Source organism: Lissotriton helveticus, chromosome 12 (assembly GCF_964261635.1).
Source record: "Lissotriton helveticus chromosome 12, aLisHel1.1, whole genome shotgun sequence".
Classification (NCBI taxonomy): Eukaryota; Metazoa; Chordata; class Amphibia; order Caudata; family Salamandridae; genus Lissotriton; species Lissotriton helveticus.
In genome coordinates, this window is record NC_136073.1 from 851,669,462 (window position 1) to 851,689,811 (window position 20,350).

The window sequence follows — 20,350 nt, forward strand, 5'->3', positions numbered from 1 at the left end:
GGCTGCAGTGAATATACCAGACAGACCAATGACCCACAGCCAGAACCAGCCAATAGCACGTCCACTTGACTACCACCCACAGCAATTTAATAGTCCCATAGATCCATTTAAAAAACTCCATTGTAAAGACCATTTGTAAGAGACCCGGACATCGGATTAGTCCATCCAGACGACAAGAGCCCAAAAAGACTATACAAATGACAACCGAACCATTCAAGTACTCAAAACACCTTTGGTTCTCCGGTTACAAAGGACCGACAGACGATTTTATTCATGCCAATTTAGAGAAAAACAGGAAAAAAATGTCAATGGGCTTTAAAAGCAGAGGTACAGAAGCAACTATTAATTCCACCAAATCCCCTCAAATATCCAAATTACAAGCATGGTCAGCACTGACACGTGTTAGTGATGCTATAGCTCGAGTCCCAAGAAGCAACAGCCAACTATTTATAGGTTTCCTTTTTTTAAACCCTAACTTCACAGAAACTCATATGCACACAAAGGTGGTCCTAATGGAAAGGCTAACCTCTGAAAAAGATACATCTTTAATACAACATGTAAATCGCTGAGCAGGTGTTAGTTACAACTTCGTAATGAAAAAATAAGCAGAGAATTCAGAGAATCGAGAATTCAGATCAGATTTATTGGTTAAATGGCACTAACACATTTGATGTTCATGCTGACAACCACACTGCACAAGATCCTGCCTTCCAACTTTCTGTTCCCAACGAGCTCTCCCGCCCCAAAGAAACCAGGAGTCCCTGTACCCGCAAGCCTTTATAGCCAACTGGCATAGAAATTCTGTCAGTTAGCCCTCAAGATGTTACCTCATTGGCCTCATCCCTCCTCAAGTGTTCCTTCCTAAAAAGCACCTGTGTTCCTTTGAGTCGCAAATAAATATGAACCAGGCGACTTAGTCGTGTGGTTAAGTGGAAATGTTTTAGTTAACGGCACCGCGTGGAGCCCCCAAAAATAATGTGCAACACAGATAAACCTATAAGGCTGAATACGAATGTACTCTGGATATCAAGTTGCTCTGCTTCAAGTGCAAGGCAAAGAGATGTCACTGCAGTCTAACAATGCGCCAGCTTCTCCCACGTTACCATGGCTAAATCTTCAAGAGTCCAATGACAGTTGGTTTGGTTGGTGCTGGGAGGACCGCTTCTGTTCTACAATTTGTCCAGGAAGTTGTCCAGTGCTGGGATTCCCTCCTTAAGTCCCTTACGTTTTCGTGTCTCAGCCACAACCTGGGATGGGCGGGCAGTGGCATCAAATGGGTCACCAGGCAGAATCTGCCAGTGGTCGAACACACACTGGGGGAAAGCTTGACCGCCTGTGTTAGACCTCAAGTCTGCTGTAAAACCTGAAAAAAAAAAAAAAAAAAAAAAAAAAAAACACACCTTTAGTTTAGTGAACTAAACATTTTTACTACATTCAATTAAAGCGCAACTCGTATACCCATTCAAAAAGAGCAGCGACTGACCATGGAATGACCATCACTCACATGGCCTACTAATGACATACTTCATCTATCAAGGAGAAATCATTTGCTAATGGTTATTCCTTTGTATAATTGTGTAGGACATTCAAGATATGAAAAGACTAGTCATTCACTGCCTCTGAAATGCAAGCCCAGCTGCATCCTGAACCGAAAAGGAAACCGGTGGCTTTTAACTGCCAGGGTACATTTCACTCCGTGCAGGCTTATTTGTGCCTACACTGAGCAGAGCACTAAATGTACTTGGGGTAATGCAGTCTTAAGTCTCCCTAAGATCATGTAGGAAGTTGCCTCTTTATATGGTATACCAAAAAGAGGTATGGTGTAGAGTCCGGACATCCTTTATAGGTGGACAGGAGCGTACTTTAAAATCCCAAGGTGAACCATTTGTGGGTGGTAGTGTGGTCAAGCAGGCTTATTAAGTGTTAAAAATGTTGCATAGTCAATAAATGACACAGATCCTCACTAATGCTTTCCCATCAGTTTGGTTTTGACCTGCCCTGGTATTTTCAGCGGCAGAGGTGCTGGATGGGTTTGGTAGCCTTGTGCACTACACTGTAGGCAAAAAGGTGGGTGTTAGTCTAGAATTGCCACAAAGTGGGGGCTTGGAGGACAAGTCCAGGAGCTTCAACAGGAGGCTTAGTTTGTAAGGTTCCTTTGAGCAGGGGGAGTGAGTGGGTATCAGTATTAGAAGACCTGGGCCAGGAAGCTTGGGTGCTGAGGGTTGTCAACCAGCCTGAGAGAGTCATAGGTAGTACGTTCTTGTTCTGAACCTGCAATGGGGAAACTAGACAGCTCTTGGTGCTGGCCTCCACAGACCAGGCATCCCTAAACAACTACCCTAAAGTGTTGGTTGCAGCAAGGGGTTATTGGTGCATGGAGGCTAATAGGGGCCTGGTATCACTTAGAGGAGACAGACCTGGCCTCTGGAGTATGCCAGCCTCCTCCAGGTGCGGCTACAGTAGGTGAACCAGGTGGTCAGCAGCTACTTTGAACTGGACGTTTTTGTCGGAGTCTACAGGATGCAGGCAAGTGGCTCTTCCACTCCAAGGGAGATTGCTGGTCTGACGTACTGGCAAATCAGACAGGCTTTAGAAAGACGCACAGCTCGCAGAAAATATGGAGTGGTGATCAGTCTGAGGGCCAAAGGTCTGAGGGCCAAAGCTAATATCCTATGGGTCAGGTCAAATAGTATGAATGCATCAAAGGTCTGCACAAGACCTTAGAAGACAGAGTCAGTATAAGACTAGTATTAAATCAGGCATAGGTTGTCCCAGTGCTGTGGTGAGTAAGGCCTGGCAGCAAGTGCCACTACGTGCTGAAAACTCCCTGATCAGTACAAGTTTTAACATGCACTACTAAAGGAGTCACTATAACTTAAAATTTTGAATTCAAGTGTCCAAGCTCATCACTAGATGGCACAAGTTTACAAGGCCACTATTTTAAAAACTGGATTTACATAATGGGAAATTTCTATGAATGAGCTACTTCGGCTTGCTGCAGTTTAACTAAGCAGCCTCCTTGCGTACTCTGTCCTTGATCGGTTTCCGGCTATGCTCCTAGGTAGGAAACTTTGCACGTTGGCTATATTGATTCCGATGCCAACCATCTTGAAACTTGGCTTCAACAAATCAGGGCGACTCCTTGTCAGTCCAGATATTAGAGATGACAGGAGTATAATAATGAAGAATTTGAAACACTGGAAGATGTGTCCTTATGAGGTCCGGTTGAGGGTGTTCCTAGGTGCTGAGCGGGTGCCAAGCATTGCGGGCGGTGTGCCATTGTCGACCTCCACCCCCCTCCCGAGACCTATGGGGTGTGGATCTTTTACCAAACTATATAGGTTACTCGCAATTTTGAGGTAAATCCCTCAACTTGTTGGTTTGTTTCTTGCACTTATTTTTACACCATATATATCTTAACTTTCACGTCCTCTGGTAGGGTGGGCCTTAGCGTGCCTACACCGTCGAGGTACACTACCCATGGTCCTGATGAAAGCCCAGTAAAGTACACATAACAGGCAGAAACAGGTGGACCCCACTTTAAGTGGAAATATCCTTAACATTTAGTAATTTCCCACACATACTTAACCATGTCAGGTTGACCACTGAATAAAGTTTTTCGCATGGTACATTACCGTGACATTTTTAAAGTCACAATTTTCTCTCATCACGGTCACGAAAAAACCCAGCTCCGCAGTATTATGGCGTTGTAGCACACCAGGGAGGCATTCTGCTTCTTCTGGTGGGCCAGATGAAGCATGTCACCACCCAGGGTGGTGAGTGAGTGCTTCCTTATAAAATCCAATGCGACTTAAGGTTCATTTATACTCTGTATTTGTGCCTACATATTTACTATATGCGACACTTTTCTTTGACTTCAGATTTAACTGGGGGACTGAGAGTGTCCCGATTGTTTCTCTCCTATTTTTGAAACAAATTTATAATTTTAACAACCACACAGCTGCACAATTGCAAGTTTCCAGTGGCCCTGACTATACCTAAAGAAGTTTACAAGCAACTAGACTCCATACCGAAGCAGCCCACACTCAACGCAAGACTAAGTCTCAAGCACTCACCAAAAGACTCGTTTACAGGTAAATACGCTTTGACCACGAAGATTGGGGTGCCCATCACCTGGGATTCCTCAAACACATGGCCACGCTTCCTGTTCAAGACACCGTAGATTCCGCCAACCACTTGCTCGGGACACTGCAGGAGAGAAGCACATCGTCAAGTCAATGATGACCACATGGAATCTGCGGCTAACACCTAAACAAAGACAGAAATGTTACCTGAATTTCCACCAGATAAATGGGCTCCATGAGTCTGGGCTGCGCAGTAAGGACACAGGCGTAGAGGCACCTCCTGGCTGTGGGAATGATCTGGCCGCCACCTCTGTGGATAGCATCAGTGTGCAGGGTCACATCGTGGACATCGAAGCGAACAGCGCGCATGTTCTCCTCACATAGAGCACCCTGCAAGCAGAAGGGATGGCAGTGAGAGATCGCTCCCTTCTAATGTCATGTGCAAGTAAAGTAACCCAAGTTCTATTTTCTCAAGAGCGAACAAACAATTTAGAAGTGAGATGATGCATTAGAAATAGGAACAAGCATTGGCATAGCAAATAGGTCTCGCTTTTGGTACCTTATAAGTATTTAGTCATGCAGCACAATATCATTGGTGCAAGGTGAGACCTATTGGCTATGCCAATAGGTGTCTTTCTAAGACATGGCCAATAATTGGTTCATTTACTTGACAAAATAATTTCTAGAGTCAATTCATCCATATGGCTGCAGAAACACTTAATTCACTCAGAATCTGAAAACAAAATATTGGTTAGCATGCCTATCCTAAGTTCAATATCTATTAGCACCTGATAGATGCTCATTTTACATTTCTGATTTTCACGGTGTTATTAATTCTGTAAATACTAACAGCTTTCTAATTAAATATATTACCCCAAAAAACATCAATGAAATATTAGTAATTTTTTAATAACCTGCCTACACTAGCCTCACTTTTTAACCACCAAACACATCTGATATTTGTGTATTCCCACTGTGCCAGCGTAAAGCAGTTCTCTACTGCACCCCTTCACCTCTGAAGGGTGGGCTGTTAGGAGTCTGCAAGGCTTCTGAAGGTCGTGAAGCACTTTAGGAAGAGCACAAGAAAGAACTTAGTTGAAAAAAAATACAACATTGGTGCGTGCAAAAGTTAAAGTAGTTGATGCAGTTTGAAAGAATTGGAGATTTAATAAGAGTAACAGTGGATTGATGTAGGGCTGAAAGGAACGCACTGTGTGTCAGTCTTCTAGTGCCACCTTCACTGCTTAGTCATTAGCTAAGCTAGTCTGCCAAGGGAAGCCTAGATGTGCCTTGCAATTGTTTGCCGAGTGAGTTTCCATATTGACTACAGCCCCGACACCCTTATTGCCTTCCACAGTGATTAAAAGATGCCAAAAAGAAAGACTACTAAGGAGTGCCTAGAGCGATGGGCACGCCTGGTGTTTTCAAACTCCTTTCTTTAAAACAGCATAATGATCTATGCAAATTTAAAGACAAAATGCACTGCATTCCGCAAAAAATATTAGCATCTTTGGAGAGAGCTTCAAAATGCTGTCTGCCTCTCAATACACTTAATGATTCAGAAAAGGGGGTGGTGATGAACAGAGTGCCTGAATTAAGCAGACCACTCTTACCCAGTCCAAAGATCAGGGCTTGATCCATCACCGTTTTTTAGCTCACTGCACCATCCCAGCTCAGAACTTGGCTATATGCAAATTAGTCTGTTCCTGTCCCAGTGCATGATGGGAACAGGGCAAACCAAACTACCAAGCCAATTCTTGTACTGGGAAGGAAACAAGCTTCCGGGGACCGGTTTCTGCCATTTCAGGCGTCGTCGGCCCGGCTTGCTTGAATCCTGATGGTGCAATGAGCAAGGGACTCTCACCACGCTTATGGTGGACAAAATGATTCAGAAAAGGGGGTGGTGATGAACAGAGTGCCTGAATTAAGCAGACCACTCTTACCCAGTCCAAAGATCAGGGCTTGATCCATCACCGTTTAGCTCACTGCACCATCCCAGCTCAGAACTTGGCTATATGCAAATTAGTCTGTTCCTGTCCCAGTGCATGATGGGAACAGGGCAAACCAAACTACCAAGCCAATTTTTGTACTGGGAAGGAACCAAGCTTCCGGGGACCGGTTTCTGTCATTTCAGGCGTCGTCGGCTTTGCATATAGCCAGGTTCTGAGCTGGGATGGGGCAGTGAGCTAAATAACGATGATGGATCAAGCCCTGATCTTTGGACTGGGTAAGAGTGGTCTGCTTAATTCAGACACTCTGTTCATCACCACCCCCTTTTCTGTATTGTTTTTGGCCACTATAGGTGTGGCAGGGTATACTCAGACATGAGTCCCTTTCTCACTGCTCCATCAGGATTCAAGCAAGCTGGGCCGAAGAGGCTGAAATGCCAGAAACCGGTCCCCGGTAGCTTGTCTCCTTTCTGGTGAAGAATTGGCTTGGTAGTTTGGTCTGCCCTGTTCCCATGATGCACTGGGCCAGGGACAGACTAATTTGCATATAGCCAGGTACTGGGATGGGGCAGTGAGATAAATAACGGTGATGGATCAAGCCCTGATCTTTGGACTGGGTAAGAGTGGTCTGCTTAATTCAGACACTGTTCATCACCACCCCCTTTTCTGAATTGTCTCAATACACTTAAGCCCGGTTCTGATAATTACAACTTTTTTTTAAAGACCCTGGTGTTAACGAAAGCACAATATCATGTCGCAACCCCAGATAAAGTTTAGTGACTGTCAGAATTAATTTTATCTATGAACTGAGCAAATGTTGCTCTTGTATGTACAACTTGGCACTTTGATTCAAAAAGGGGCCTACCAGGGATGGATAATTTGCATTTTTCATTTCAAATCTATGCAGTGCCAGATTAAAATCGTATTTTTTGTTATGCAAAAAACATCGCTAAAATGTTCTTTTCTGAAGTCCCTTGTACTTTGATTCTCTTACACAGTTTAACGTTCCAATATTGAATATCCGTTTACTTTTTTTACTTAAGTGTAAAAAGGCCTCAAGTTATGCAAGCATACAGTAGGGGCAACAAGAGAACATTTAGATCAGACATTCCGCTCAGTTCATTGGGGTGACCTTCCTTAATCAATAGCTGGTAAATTTACCAGGATAATGAAACTTCATTGTACCAGCCCCTAAGAGGTGATAAAGCCCATGAAGATTCAAGACAGATGCCATCTTGCTCCATCAATAGCCCCTGCAAGGTGGGTGAGCTGACCTTAGCAGTTATCCAAAAGTGTGCAGAAGGAATCAAGAAAAGGGATGAGTCAAAGTCACTTGATCGGTCATTGGCCTGTCCCAGCTAGACTTCACTTAATGGACATAAGCTAGCCACCCAGTCTGCCCCAGCTTCCATTGCCGTATTCTTACCTCTTTGGTGGCCCACTGGAATCCGGCCACCACGCTGTCCTTGATTTCGTTCAGGTACTGCACTCCTTTGGTGACGTCGGCCAGGATGTTGGGCCCGGTGCCGTCGGGGCCGAAGCACCAGATCTTACGGGCCTCGGTGACATCCCACTCGTACTTCTCGGCCAAGTAGCGGGCACGGGTCTTCAGCTCCTGGCGGGCAGCCACGTCGCCTTTGTCGATGTCCTCGGCCAGGCCGTCTGGGAAGGGGCGCGCCTTCATGTACAGACGGTTGTGCTTGTTGGGAGACTTGGAGAGGCAGAGCACGCTGGACTCTTCGGCCACCGTCTCGCGGTAGGACACCACGGGGTCAGATTTCTGCAAGACAAGCCCATGGGTTGGTGGAGCGCCTCACAAGACACCGATGATACCAGGCAGGTTCGAAGCAAGAACAGGGGCTCACCTTGATGGGGATGCAGGCATGGTCCTCCTCCAGATCCTTCAGGCAGATCTCCAGATGCAGCTCCCCGGCGCCGGCAATGATGTGCTCCCCGGACTCCTCAATGATGCACTGCAAGACAAGGGAGGGGACTGAAAACAAGTTCCATAGTAGTTAACCCATCTGGCCACATGGGCCGACATTACGCCCCTGCACGTAAGTTAATTAGGAATCTGGACCCCGGGGGTCCCCCAGATAGAACCCTGAACTCACCTGCACCATAGGGTCAGACTTGGCCAGGCGCTTCAGCCCTTCCACCAGCTTGGGCAGGTCGGCAGGGTTCTTAGCCTCCACGGCCACGCGCACGACAGGGCTGACGCTGAACTTCATCACCCTCAGGTTGTGGGCATGCTCGAAGGTGGTGATGGTGCCAGTCTTCACCAGGTACTGGTCCACGCCGACCAGACCCACGATGTTTCCGCAAGGCACGTCCTCGATGGGCTCCACGTAGCGCCCCATCATAAGGATGGTCCTGAGGGGACGAGAAGACAGGTTAGCAGGCGGCAGACCATGCCAATGCGAGGACAAACGCTGAGCAATGAGTATGCGCTGGCGGGCCCTATGGACAAGGATACACACCAGCAGTCTAGCACAGCTCATCCCGAGCAACTCGAGGCAAGAGAATGCCCCGACAAGCACACCACGGGGAAGGGAGGGTCAATGAAAGTACTACGCGGGGTGCCAACATACAGAAGGAGTTAAGCAAGTAAACATAACTCTGCTCCTACAACGAGAACAGGCAGTTTCAGACGGTGCGAACTGTGCGGCCCCGCAAAACCCGAGACGATGGCGGGCAGCCACCTGCCCGAGCTCGCCCGGGGTGAAGACAGGCCACATTACTCTACGACGGCCTAAAATCACGGAGCCCACGCCTCGGGCAGCGTGAGGAACGGCCGTCGGGCACACAGGGTACAAGGGAGCCGCCCACGTGCTATCACGAGCAGCCTTCAGTACACAGGAAGCAGCTTCAGCACCACTCGCGTCTACTCACCTCTGGATGGGCTTCAGGTACAAGTCTTCCTTCTTGCCGGGGGTGTAGTTGGGCCCCATGATTCGGACCTTCAGGCCAGTGGACACCACACCAGAGAAGACTCGTCCGAAAGCATAGAAGCGGCCCTTGTCAGTGGTGGGCACCATCTTGGAGATGTACATCATCAGGGGGCCTTTGGGGTCACAGGTCTTGATACCTTAAAGAAGCGAGAACCAGCAGGCTATTAGCCGAGCACCACCAGAGGGGTACATTAAATGGACGCTCCGGTGGCGAGCACTCACCCATGGCAGCCTCGTCGTCGGGGGGGCCCTCGTACAGGAGCTCGCAGCGGTACTTCTGGGCAGTGACCGGGGAGGGCAGGTGGATGGTGATCATCTGGAGCAGAGCTTCTCCGGCTGGCAGCCAGCGCCTCATGACCGCCTGCAAACAAGAGCACAGGATGTATTGTATTGTATTGTATTGTAATTGCATTTATATAGCGCTTACTACCCCTGACGAGGCGTCGAAGCGCTTTTTCGGCGGGTAGCACGCTACTCCGGGACCCACAGAGGATTAGTGTTGAATTAGTATAGTGAAACATGCAAGTACATTTTAAGTGGTGGATAGGTTAGTCAGTTATTTGGATTTGGAATTATAGCAGAAGGATAGATGAAATATGAGGTCATTTCAGTGGTGTATATTAGTCTGTTACTTGGAGTGAGAAGGATAGCGGATGGATAAAAGGAAAAGAAAGATTAACATTCATATAGCACTTGTTACCCCTGATGGGTGTTGAAGCGCTTTTTGGCGAGTAGCACGCCACTCCGGAACCCATAAAGGATTAGTGTTGAAAATTAGTATAGTATAAATATGAAGTAATTTGAGTAGAGGATATGTTATTCAGTTATTTGGGCAGTATATTAGTATAGTTGAATATGGAACATGGAATTTGAGAAGTGAACATGTTAGTCTGTTAATTTTTATAGAAAAAAAGGATAGTGGAGGGATAAAAGAGTGAAGGTTTTTTTTTTTTTTATGAGAATAAGGGCAGCATTTCTGTCCCTAGTCCCGACCAGGCTCGAACAGGCAACTACCCTTGTCCTCTCTGCCCTTAGCCTCGACGCCCGGGCTGAGACGCCCTAAGCCTGGCCTTTTTTGTAGCCCTAGTAATCAGGTGACCCCGTCAGCCAATGGGAACCCTAGCCCTAACACTATCCAATCACAACACTAGCCCTAGCATCTAGAACGAATAGGAGACCAGGACCCTGCAGCCAATCTTAACCCTAGTCCAAGTATCCATTCATTTCAAAAACCCTGATCTCTACGTCCAATAAAGGCCCTAGCCCCATCAGTAGTCCCAACCCAAGTCAAAGCAGCCACTGGTACAGGTAGCCCTAGTCCCTACTTCCAATAGAAAGCCTAACCCTACTCTTAGTCCCACAACTGGTCCAACAACCAATCACACCAGAAACCCTAATCACTACTTCCAATTAAAGCTCTAACCCTAGCCCTAGTCCCAACCCTGCAATGATTGAATCACAGACCGAGAAACCAATCAGAACCCTCAAATACCCAACCAATGAGGACATTAACCCTAACCCAATAGAAATACCTGGTACAACCACCAATCAGTGTACACATGTGCCAACCACTAGCACACCATATAAGGTCCCAGCAACCTCAGACAAGGTTTGCTGGCCAGGGAGTTGGAAGCTGTTTGCTCCTGTTCAGAATCTCCTAGGAGACAGACAGGCTCAATCCACAAATTTGGACTTCAGCAGGTAAAGGCTTCACTAACTCGAAATCTAACAATACTGATTGAATAAAGCTTTACTCCCCCTGCTGGCCAAAAAACGAAGTGCACAGGCCCCAGTAAATACAGTTTCAACAGCTCACAGAAGCACCCTCTGATGTAGAAAATCCCTGTTGCTGGGAGGGGGGGAGGGGGGAGGCAGGGGGGGCTGGCCTCACTGGCTTGTGAACCCAAAATGGAGGCTGGGGGTGCACTGTTTGAGCACACAGGCCTAAGCACAGAGCAAAGGAGAAATTTGGAGGGAAAACTGATTTGTCACCAAGGAATTAGAGGGGCAAACTACAGAGGTTGGACTGCAAATCCCACAATTCAACACACTAAATGAAGGCAATCATGGGCAGGGAAAACCACACATTTAAAACACAACACAGGTGATAAAATATGCAATTACAGGCAGGCTAAAACTACAAATTTTAAACTGTAACAACCACAGGCATAGACAGTAAGCACAGAAAGTGAAAATCGTTTTTTAAACAGCTTTTTGTCTTGGGAAGAGACAGCACTAGTCTGTCTCCTTACCACTTCCTGGACTCTGCTCACTGCAATCTGTGCCACATGTAGGCTGCAACTCACAAGATGGAGGAGAATGATTTGGGGGTGCACCCAGCAAGGCCTTAGGGGCCTGGGCTGGTGTGAGGGGAGGGCTCAGACTTGCCTGGTAGCTGAATAGCCAATGGTCTGCTGGCCTGGGGGCGGGGTTTGGGGAGCTGCTTGCTCCTGTTCAGAATCTCCTAGGAGACAGACAGGCTCAATCCACAAATTTGGACTTCAGCAGGTAAAGGCTTCACTAACTCGAAATCTAACAATACTGATTGAATAAAGCTTTACTCCCCCTGCTGGCCAAAAAACGAAGTGCACAGGCCCCAGTAAATACAGTTTCAACAGCTCACAGAAGCACCCTCTGATGTAGAAAATCCCTGTTGCTGGGAGGGGGGGAGGGGGGAGGCAGGGGGGCTGGCCTCACTGGCTTGTGAACACAAAATGGAGGCTGGGGGTGCACTGTTTGAGCACACAGGCCTAAGCACAGAGCAAAGGAGAAATTTGGAGGGAAAACTGATTTGTCACCAAGGAATTAGAGGGGCAAACTACAGAGGTTGGACTGCAAATCCCACAATTCAACACACTAAATGAAGGCAATCATGGGCAGGGAAAACCACACATTTAAAACACACCACAGGTGATAAAATATGCAATTACAGGCAGGCTAAAACTACTAATTTTACACTGTAACAACCACAGGCATAGACAGTAAGCACAGAAAGTGAAAATCGTTTTTTAAACAGCTTTTTGTCTTGGGAAGAGACAGCACTAGTCTATCTCCTTACCACTTCCTGGACTCTGCTCACTGCAATCTGGGCCACATGTAGGCTGCAACTCACAAGATGGAGGAGAATTATTTGGGGGTGCACCCAGCAAGGCCTTAGGGGCCTGGGCTGGTGTGAGGGGAGGGCTCAGACTTGCCTGGTAGCTGAATAGCCAATGGTCTGCTGGCCTGGGGGCGGGGTTTGGGGAGCTGCTTGCTCCTGTTCAGAATCTCCTAGGAGACAGACAGGCTCAATCCACAAATTTGGACTTCAGCAGGTAAAGGCTTCACTAACTCGAAATCTAACAATACTGATTGAATAAAGCTTTACTCCCCCTGCTGGCCAAAAAACGAAGTGCACAGGCCCCAGTAAATACAGTTTCAACAGCTCACAGAAGCACCCTCTGATGTAGAAAATCCCTGTTGCTGGGAGGGGGGGAGGGGGGAGGCAGGGGGGCTGGCCTCACTGGCTTGTGAACACAAAATGGAGGCTGGGGGTGCACTGTTTGAGCACACAGGCCTAAGCACAGAGCAAAGGAGAAATTTGGAGGGAAAACTGATTTGTCACCAAGGAATTAGAGGGGCAAACTACAGAGGTTGGACTGCAAATCCCACAATTCAACACACTAAATGAAGGCAATCATGGGCAGGGAAAACCACACATTTAAAACACAACACAGGTGATAAAATATGCAATTACAGGCAGGCTAAAACTACAAATTTTAAACTGTAACAACCACAGGCATAGACAGTAAGCACAGAAAGTGAAAATCGTTTTTTAAACAGCTTTTTGTCTTGGGAAGAGACAGCACTAGTCTGTCTCCTTACCACTTCCTGGACTCTGCTCACTGCAATCTGGGCCACATGTAGGCTGCAACTCACAAGATGGAGGAGAATGATTTGGGGGTGCACCCAGCAAGGCCTTAGGGGCCTGGGCTGGTGTGAGGGGAGGGCTCAGACTTGCCTGGTAGCTGAATAGCCAATGGTCTGCTGGCCTGGGGGCGGGGTTTGGGGAGCTGCTTGCTCCTGTTCAGAATCTCCTAGGAGACAGACAGGCTCAATCCACAAATTTGGACTTCAGCAGGTAAAGGCTTCACTAAGTCGAAATCTAACAATACTGATTGAATAAAGCTTTACTCCCCCTGCTGGCCAAAAAACGAAGTGCACAGGCCCCAGTAAATACAGTTTCAACAGCTCACAGAAGCACCCTCTGATGTAGAAAATCCCTGTTGCTGGGAGGGGGGGAGGGGGGAGGCAGGGGGGGCTGGCCTCACTGGCTTGTGAACACAAAATGGAGGCTGGGGGTGCACTGTTTGAGCACACAGGCCTAAGCACAGAGCAAAGGAGAAATTTGGAGGGAAAACTGATTTGTCACCAAGGAATTAGAGGGGCAAACTACAGAGGTTGGACTGCAAATCCCACAATTCAACACACTAAATGAAGGCAATCATGGGCAGGGAAAACCACACATTTAAAACACAACACAGGTGATAAAATATGCAATTACAGGCAGGCTAAAACTACAAATTTTAAACTGTAACAACCACAGGCATAGACAGTAAGCAAAGAAAGTGAAAATCGTTTTTTAAACAGCTTTTTGTCTTGGGAAGTGACAGCACTAGTCTGTCTCCTTACCACTTCCTGGACTCTGCTCACTGCAATCTGGGCCACATGTAGGCTGCAACTCACAAGATGGAGGAGAATGATTTGGGGGTGCACCCAGCAAGGCCTTAGGGGCCTGGGCTGGTGTGAGGGGAGGGCTCAGACTTGCCTGGTAGCTGAATAGCCAATGGTCTGCTGGCCTGGGGGCGGGGTTTGGGGAGCTGCTTGCTCCTGTTCAGAATCTCCTAGGAGACAGACAGGCTCAATCCACAAATTTGGACTTCAGCAGGTAAAGGCTTCACTAACTCGAAATCTAACAATACTGATTGAATAAAGCTTTACTCCCCCTGCTGGCCAAAAAACGAAGTGCACAGGCCCCAGTAAATACAGTTTCAACAGCTCACAGAAGCACCCTCTGATGTAGAAAATCCCTGTTGCTGGGAGGGGGGGAGGGGGGGCTGGCCTCACTGGCTTGTGAACACAAAATGGAGGCTGGGGGTGCACTGTTTGAGCACACAGGCCTAAGCACAGAGCAAAGGAGAAATTTGGAGGGAAAACTGATTTGTCACCAAGGAATTAGAGGGGCAAACTACAGAGGTTGGACTGCAAATCCCACAATTCAACACACTAAATGAAGGCAATCATGGGCAGGGAAAACCACACATTTAAAACACAACACAGGTGATAAAATATGCAATTACAGGCAGGCTAAAACTACAAATTTTAAACTGTAACAACCACAGGCATAGACAGTAAGCACAGAAAGTGAAAATCGTTTTTTAAACAGCTTTTTGTCTTGGGAAGAGACAGCACTAGTCTGTCTCCTTACCACTTCCTGGACTCTGCTCACTGCAATCTGGGCCACATGTAGGCTGCAACTCACAAGATGGAGGAGAATCTGTGTGAGCCGCGACACTACACACCGCTGCAGCGAGTGCGTGGAGACCAGGGATCCCCGCTACAAGTCAAGGCGCAGCAGAGCCAAGGCAATGGCAGTACTACAGACACAGGTAGGTCAAGTACCTTCAGCAGCTGCTTGCCGTCCTTGTCCTTATCCTCACTGTCCAGCTTGATCTCCAGTTTCTCGATCAGTTTGGCGGTCTCTTCTTTCTTGAAGTTCATGATGGCATCAAACACCTTGAGGAGAGAGAGAAATGTCAGCGTAGTACAGAGAGCTCTTCTTACTAGACCTGCCCGCAGGGTGCCAACTGCATACAAAGGTTGTCAGACGTTAGGATTTTCTTCAAAAATTATCAGGTCAAAGTGAAGAAATGTGAGTCATCATGTACACCAGTTATCCAGAGCTTTTTTTTTTACCCACTAACAGGTCCCGGAATAAACGGCGAGGGATTGGATCCAGATTCTCACCTTGAAGATGGGGTCCAGCACCAGCTGGCAGAAGGTCCTTGGCAGTTTCTTTCCTTCTGCGTTGGTTGCGGTCTTGCTGAACTTGCCGTTTGCAGGATCAAAATACCTGCAAGGAATTAATAGCACGTTAGGGAGTAGTTTGCTTTTAAATACACGCCACTCACCGCGTGTTAAGGGGACTGAATGTAAGTTACAACACAAGCGGTCTTCACCCCGTCATAGCGGGACCCCCAAGACAGACCCGGGCAAGCAATGAACAAAGAACCAGAAGAGCTGTCACAGCACAAGCCCAGTCTGTGTGGATACTGCGGGACAAGGCAGGTCTACATCACGTTACAAGAGCGGGTTCCCTTTTGAACTCTTACTTGACCCGTGTACATTGTCAGAAGTGGGCTGCCGAAGACCCAACAGGAACACTGAACTTAAACCACAAGTGAGAGCTAGATAGAGCCCTGAAGATGCAGAGCTGCGGGTTACTAGAGTAGTGGCAGCTAAGGGTAAAGATTGGTTCAAAGCTGAACCCAAAACAAATGTGGGGAACACGTCATACAAAGCATTACTCCCGTCAAGCCTTTACAGTCACCGACTGTGACGAAGATTTCTAAAGCCATTATTAACTCACCTGTCTCCCCAAAGTTTCTTCATCATATCTTCGACCTTCTTGGCACGCTCTGGGGCACCAAGCTGGGCATCACCCTTGGCAGCAAACTTTGTGACATACATCTCTGCAAACTGTTTCAAGGTGAAAGCCCAGCCGTGCAGGCCAGAACCGAAGCCGACAGTGCCAAGAACTGGATCAATCTGAGAGAGAGGAGGAGAATCAAATAAGTGTGCGCACCAGGAGAATCACTGAAAGAGCAATTTAACTGGAACAGCACAGCCCAGGTAAATTAAAGGATAACCGCCAAGAAAACGATTACATGTGTTTAAATTACTACAACTAGGCCATCCAACTTCCTGGACCGGTTTGAAGTGACAGCTGAATACATGACTTGTTGGTACGTTTCTTTGGCTTTATTTTCATGCAAAAATAGAAGTGGGGTAATTTCAGTGTTCTTGTACTGCATCAAACCCTGTGCCTTAGAAGTAAGCCATTTGGTGGTGTTCTCACGTTGAGAGAATCGAGGTTGTAGCTACCACAACTATTTGTTCAGTTTACTGAACCAGCAGGTGGATAAAGGAAAGCAACACAGGAATAAGACCGCACAATGGGACATAAATAGGTCAGGGCAGTTTCATCATTCCGCAGATTTGCCAACGATAATAACTGAAATCATATGGTTAAGAGGGGAGAGGGACCGGGACGTGCACTGGAAAGGAAGCCGTACCATGATGTTGCCCATAGGGCCAGCCTCCCCTTCGCCATAAGTGGAAATGATAACGTTGACGTTCTCCACAATGCGCTGGAAAGTCTGATACAGCTCCTCAGCTTCCAGCTGCAGCTCGAGCAGAGCACGGTCCATTTTGTTCATCATCAATACTGGTCTAATCCTCTCGGCGATGGCCTGACGCAGGACAGTTTCAGTCTGTACACAAACCCCTGGAAAGGCACAACAGACACTAAGGATCAAAAAGTATGACGCAGACTTAGACATGCTGGTATTCAACTGCAACCCTTACCAGAGACACAGTCCACGACGACCAGAGCTCCGTCTGTGACACGAAGGGCAGCTGTGACTTCAGATGAGAAGTCAACGTGTCCTGGGGAGTCGATCAGGTTGATGAGGAAACCAGTACCGTCTTTAGACTGCTTGATGAAAGCCAAGTCGTTTTCTGACAGGGCATAAAACAGAGAAATGGCTCTGCAAACAAAAGTGGATTGAGGGAATTATTCATTTTAGTACCAAAAGAGGCATAGCAACTTTACATTAATATTAAGTAACTGAAAATAAATGTAAAATGAAATATAATTAGTAAAGCATTAGCGACTGGAAAAGCCTAAATATAAAAAGTCAGATTACTAGATGGTGTAGTTTAAATACAAGGGCTCCCAACCTTTCCCATCCCCTGAACCCCTGGGAAATGTTTATTATTGTTCGCACCCCCTACAAAAGAAACCACCATTGTAGAAATAGGCAAATTATTTGAACCACATACAGTACTACAGTTTAAAAGCTTATTTTTAGTTTAATTTCCCAACTCTGAATAACCGGTCGCACCGCAGGTTTGGGAACTCTTGTTTTATAGGGCAGGCGCCTGGTGGGAAATTAAAATCTTAGTTTACGAAACTGGTAGCACCACTCGTCAGTTTCCTGCACTTACGTTGACTTGATGGTGATACATCTTTCTTGTTCGTCCTTTCTGGTGTCGGTGAAACGAGTCTCTCCAGCCCTTGCAGAAGCGATGATTCCAGCTTTGCTGACAAGGGAGTCAGTGAGTGTGGATTTCCCATGGTCCACGTGTGCAATCACTGACATGTTTCGGATGTTAGCCTTCTTGTCCATGATGGCCCGGATCTGGTCTACGGTGAAGTTCACCTAAAAAGATAAGAAAAGCAGTTGTCAGAAAAATGCCCTACACCTAATGTTTCAAACGAGTTACACTTCTATATTACGTTATATTAAACAGGGTTAAACCCAAAGTCACCGGGACCAGGGTAGATAAATGTTATAGACACGGGGGTCCCTAAACTGTGGCTTTCATTAAAATACACCTGGGCCAATGGAATTGTGAGACTGACTACAGTAGATTCCTGTATAATTAAGGATATGCCACAATTCATCATATGCCCAGCTCCCCAATTCAACTCATTACATGGCCAAGACAAATTTACAGGATATGGTGCACCCAAAACAATTCTGTATAGTCCAGATTTGCTGCCTATTAATCTACAATCTAAGTTGGGCATTAGCTTCACTGAGAAGCACACACAAACTGTTCCATAGATTTCATGAAAATAAAACCGGGGTCTGAGGACAGACATCGCTATGGCACGGCAGCGAAGCCTCCATGGCGATGGCGGGAGGGTCGGAGCGCCAGCAGCGGCGTCCTCAGGCCCTCCCTCCCCCGCCACGGATCAGGTGCAGCCGCAGATGACGAACACGAGAGCCGAGCCGTCGGTGGGGGAGCCCGCCCTCCGCAGCAGCAGCAGTTCCCGCCCCTGCCGCAGGTCACTGCCCGATGACGCACCACCCTCGGCGGAGAGCCTGCGAGCTTCCGCCGGCAAAACACTAGGCAGTGTGTCCCAACAAACGCCCGAGTAACACCGGCTCCCACATCCAGGAGGAAACAAAGGCCTAAAACGGAGCTTGTCCAGGGGCTGGCAGCGGTACCGGTGTCCAAACCGCTCTCTTCAGACACCCAGGGGGCTAGGAACCGCTTCCACCGAAGGCCGCACAGCATCCCCGGCCTATCCTAGACCACTGTGCCGCGCCAGTGAGCCCCCAGTACGGTTCGACGTCACAGCGGGGCACCGCTCTCGGGGACGGATTCGATTCTAACGGGCACCATCCTTTTGTCTTCCTCTCCTCGCCGGCCTCACGCTCAGCCACAAGAAACCCCACAAACAGACGGCGCTAATATCGGCCGCGACGTGTCGCGGAAAGCCCGGAAGTCCCCCGGGTAACGGCGGCAGCTCGGCCGCACTCACCATTTTGGCGGATGGCGGTGGATTCTCCTCAGACCGGGAACGGAGAAGGAAGGCGGGTTGGACTGCCTGCCTCGCTCGCGGGACAGACAGGCGGAAGAGAACGCTGACGTCAACACGCTCTGATTATATAGTACGACGCCGGTTGAGTCACGTGACACTCCTCGCGCTCTCCGGCGCAGGCGCGGTGTGTGTTTTCGGGCGGCGCGCTGCACCCACGAGCGCTGTATCTATGGTTCTGCGTGACATTTTCTTAAAGAGGCAGAACTACCTGTGCTGAGGCATACGTGGTGTACTTGGTTATTGGTTCCAGCTCTGTGCAAAGTCCCATCCCACGGTTACATCACAGGCTGTGGTGGCAGAGCTCCAGGGCTGCATCAGTGTCCCTTCCTCCTCCACCGCCGGGCATTATTAGCTCTGCACTTTGCCTTCACCTACAGCTGCTGTTTAACAATTTAATACTGAGAGTAAACCTTCAGGGGGGTCGTGGGCTCAATGATAGAGTAGCACCAAACGTGTAAACATTTCACCAGTCTCTACAGACATTTTGGATCATTTTAACCTTTGGTATTTTTTATATTTTTTATTTTTTTATAGGCACCATATTGTGCAATACAACCATTCCAGTTCTGACGTCACTACAGACTATGTTCAGGTAGATTGGGTTGGTTTCGCAGTCTCGAGGTCCTGTCAAACATTAATGATGACAGTCTTCTGTGGGATAGTCCAGTGTTTGCTCTTGGTGTGCCTGTCTTCTTACTGTAAACTTGAATCAACAATACGCTTGCATAAGTGTACTAGTTGATTCCAATATGTTAGCCAACCTCACCTGGCAATGTCATCCAAGTAACACCAGCAGTAGATATTAGAACACACTTTTGTATTACAGAAACGTGTATTTTGGATTCATAAACAACATACATCATAGTAAAAACACACAAATAAAAATCATCATAATTAAAATCCCATCAGCAATGATAAATAACACAGGACAATACAATTCAATTCAATTGTTACTTTATTCGGTTATTAGAACAAAACAACCATAAAAGTACAGATAAAATCACAATTTAGAAATAATACATATAAAATTCATCCAGTAAAATGCAGTCAATTTATCACTTTTCAGGATATAATAGATTTCCGGGATTTAAAAACATTTAAAAAAAACGCAGAAATAGATGCAACAGTTAAAATATTATCTAATCTCTGTACAGCTAAAAAAGCAGTACGACAGCGATTTATTTCCATGGTCTTCAATATGGGAACTATCCATCTTCGCCTTGGTATTGAATAAAATTTACAGAAGAAGAGGATATGTATGTCTGATTGTTCAGGCAAAACGTCACATGGGCATTTATTTAGAAGTTTTGACCAGTTCATATTAGGGAAGCTAAGTGACCTGAATAATACATTTTATCTATAACGAGTTAATAAGAACCTCTTGTGTTCGCTCATTTGTAGCTTAACATATGGCTGCATTTTACTTGTGATTGTTGTTAATTGATGTGCAACTACCGTTTTTTCATCATTTCTCTAGTGGTTCTACACTCTTCCAAGTATCTCATGCACTTTTCCTTTAGGACTTTTCAGAGATATCACACAAAGAGTATGGATTATCATAATAATCTACCAAACCTAAATCAGTGAAAAACTTCTTCACGTAGCTTAGCCATCCAACCGTACCACCATTATCTAACCTCATCACATAATTCAAGATGGAGCGGTATGATTCACATTCCTCGGTGGTCCAGGCCCTATGCCATAACAGAA

General features: G+C 47.0%; 1 protein-coding gene and 2 non-coding genes across 4 annotated transcripts; all 3 read right to left on the bottom strand.

Moving 5' to 3' along the window:
• Positions 1 to 624: 624 nt before the first annotated feature.
• EEF2 (eukaryotic translation elongation factor 2) lies at positions 625 to 18,817 on the bottom strand. 2 transcript variants are annotated; one of them, XR_013603430.1, is made up of 15 exons: positions 18,581 to 18,715; positions 17,254 to 17,468; positions 16,612 to 16,793; positions 16,320 to 16,531; positions 15,614 to 15,792; positions 14,992 to 15,097; positions 14,647 to 14,760; positions 9,208 to 9,346; positions 8,927 to 9,122; positions 8,149 to 8,407; positions 7,900 to 8,007; positions 6,718 to 7,814; positions 4,293 to 5,634; positions 4,077 to 4,209; positions 625 to 1,363 (listed from the first exon to the last, which is right to left on the bottom strand). XR_013603430.1 is itself a non-coding variant. In XM_078668319.1 (15 exons), exons 1-15 carry the CDS (start codon positions 18,581 to 18,583, stop codon positions 1,170 to 1,172), a joined length of 2,577 nt encoding a protein of 858 aa, XP_078524445.1. In that variant the 5' UTR covers positions 18,584 to 18,817; the 3' UTR covers positions 625 to 1,169. The 2 variants fall into 2 exon arrangements, 1 of the variants encoding a protein (XP_078524445.1); XM_078668319.1 differs by having other exon boundaries at positions 4,293 to 4,475; positions 7,461 to 7,814; positions 18,581 to 18,817.
• LOC144801127 (small nucleolar RNA SNORA79) lies at positions 8,693 to 8,834 on the bottom strand. The gene has a single exon (XR_013604999.1). It is a non-coding gene; the product is annotated as a small nucleolar RNA SNORA79 (small nucleolar RNA).
• On the bottom strand, positions 14,846 to 14,912 carry LOC144801115 (small nucleolar RNA SNORD37). The gene has a single exon (XR_013604991.1). It is a non-coding gene; the product is annotated as a small nucleolar RNA SNORD37 (small nucleolar RNA).
• Positions 18,818 to 20,350: the final 1,533 nt, after the last annotated feature.

What these genes read in the sequence shown, in the direction of transcription:
- EEF2 (XM_078668319.1), bottom strand. An exon ending in CGTCGTGGACTGTGTCTCTG is followed by an intron (nt 16,532 to 16,611) that starts GTAAGGGTTGCA and finishes GTGCCTTTCCAG; the next exon opens with GGGTTTGTGTACAGACTGAA. An exon ending in TGCTGGACCCCATCTTCAAG is followed by an intron (nt 14,761 to 14,991) that starts GTGAGAATCTGG and finishes TCTCTCCTCAAG; the next exon opens with GTGTTTGATGCCATCATGAA.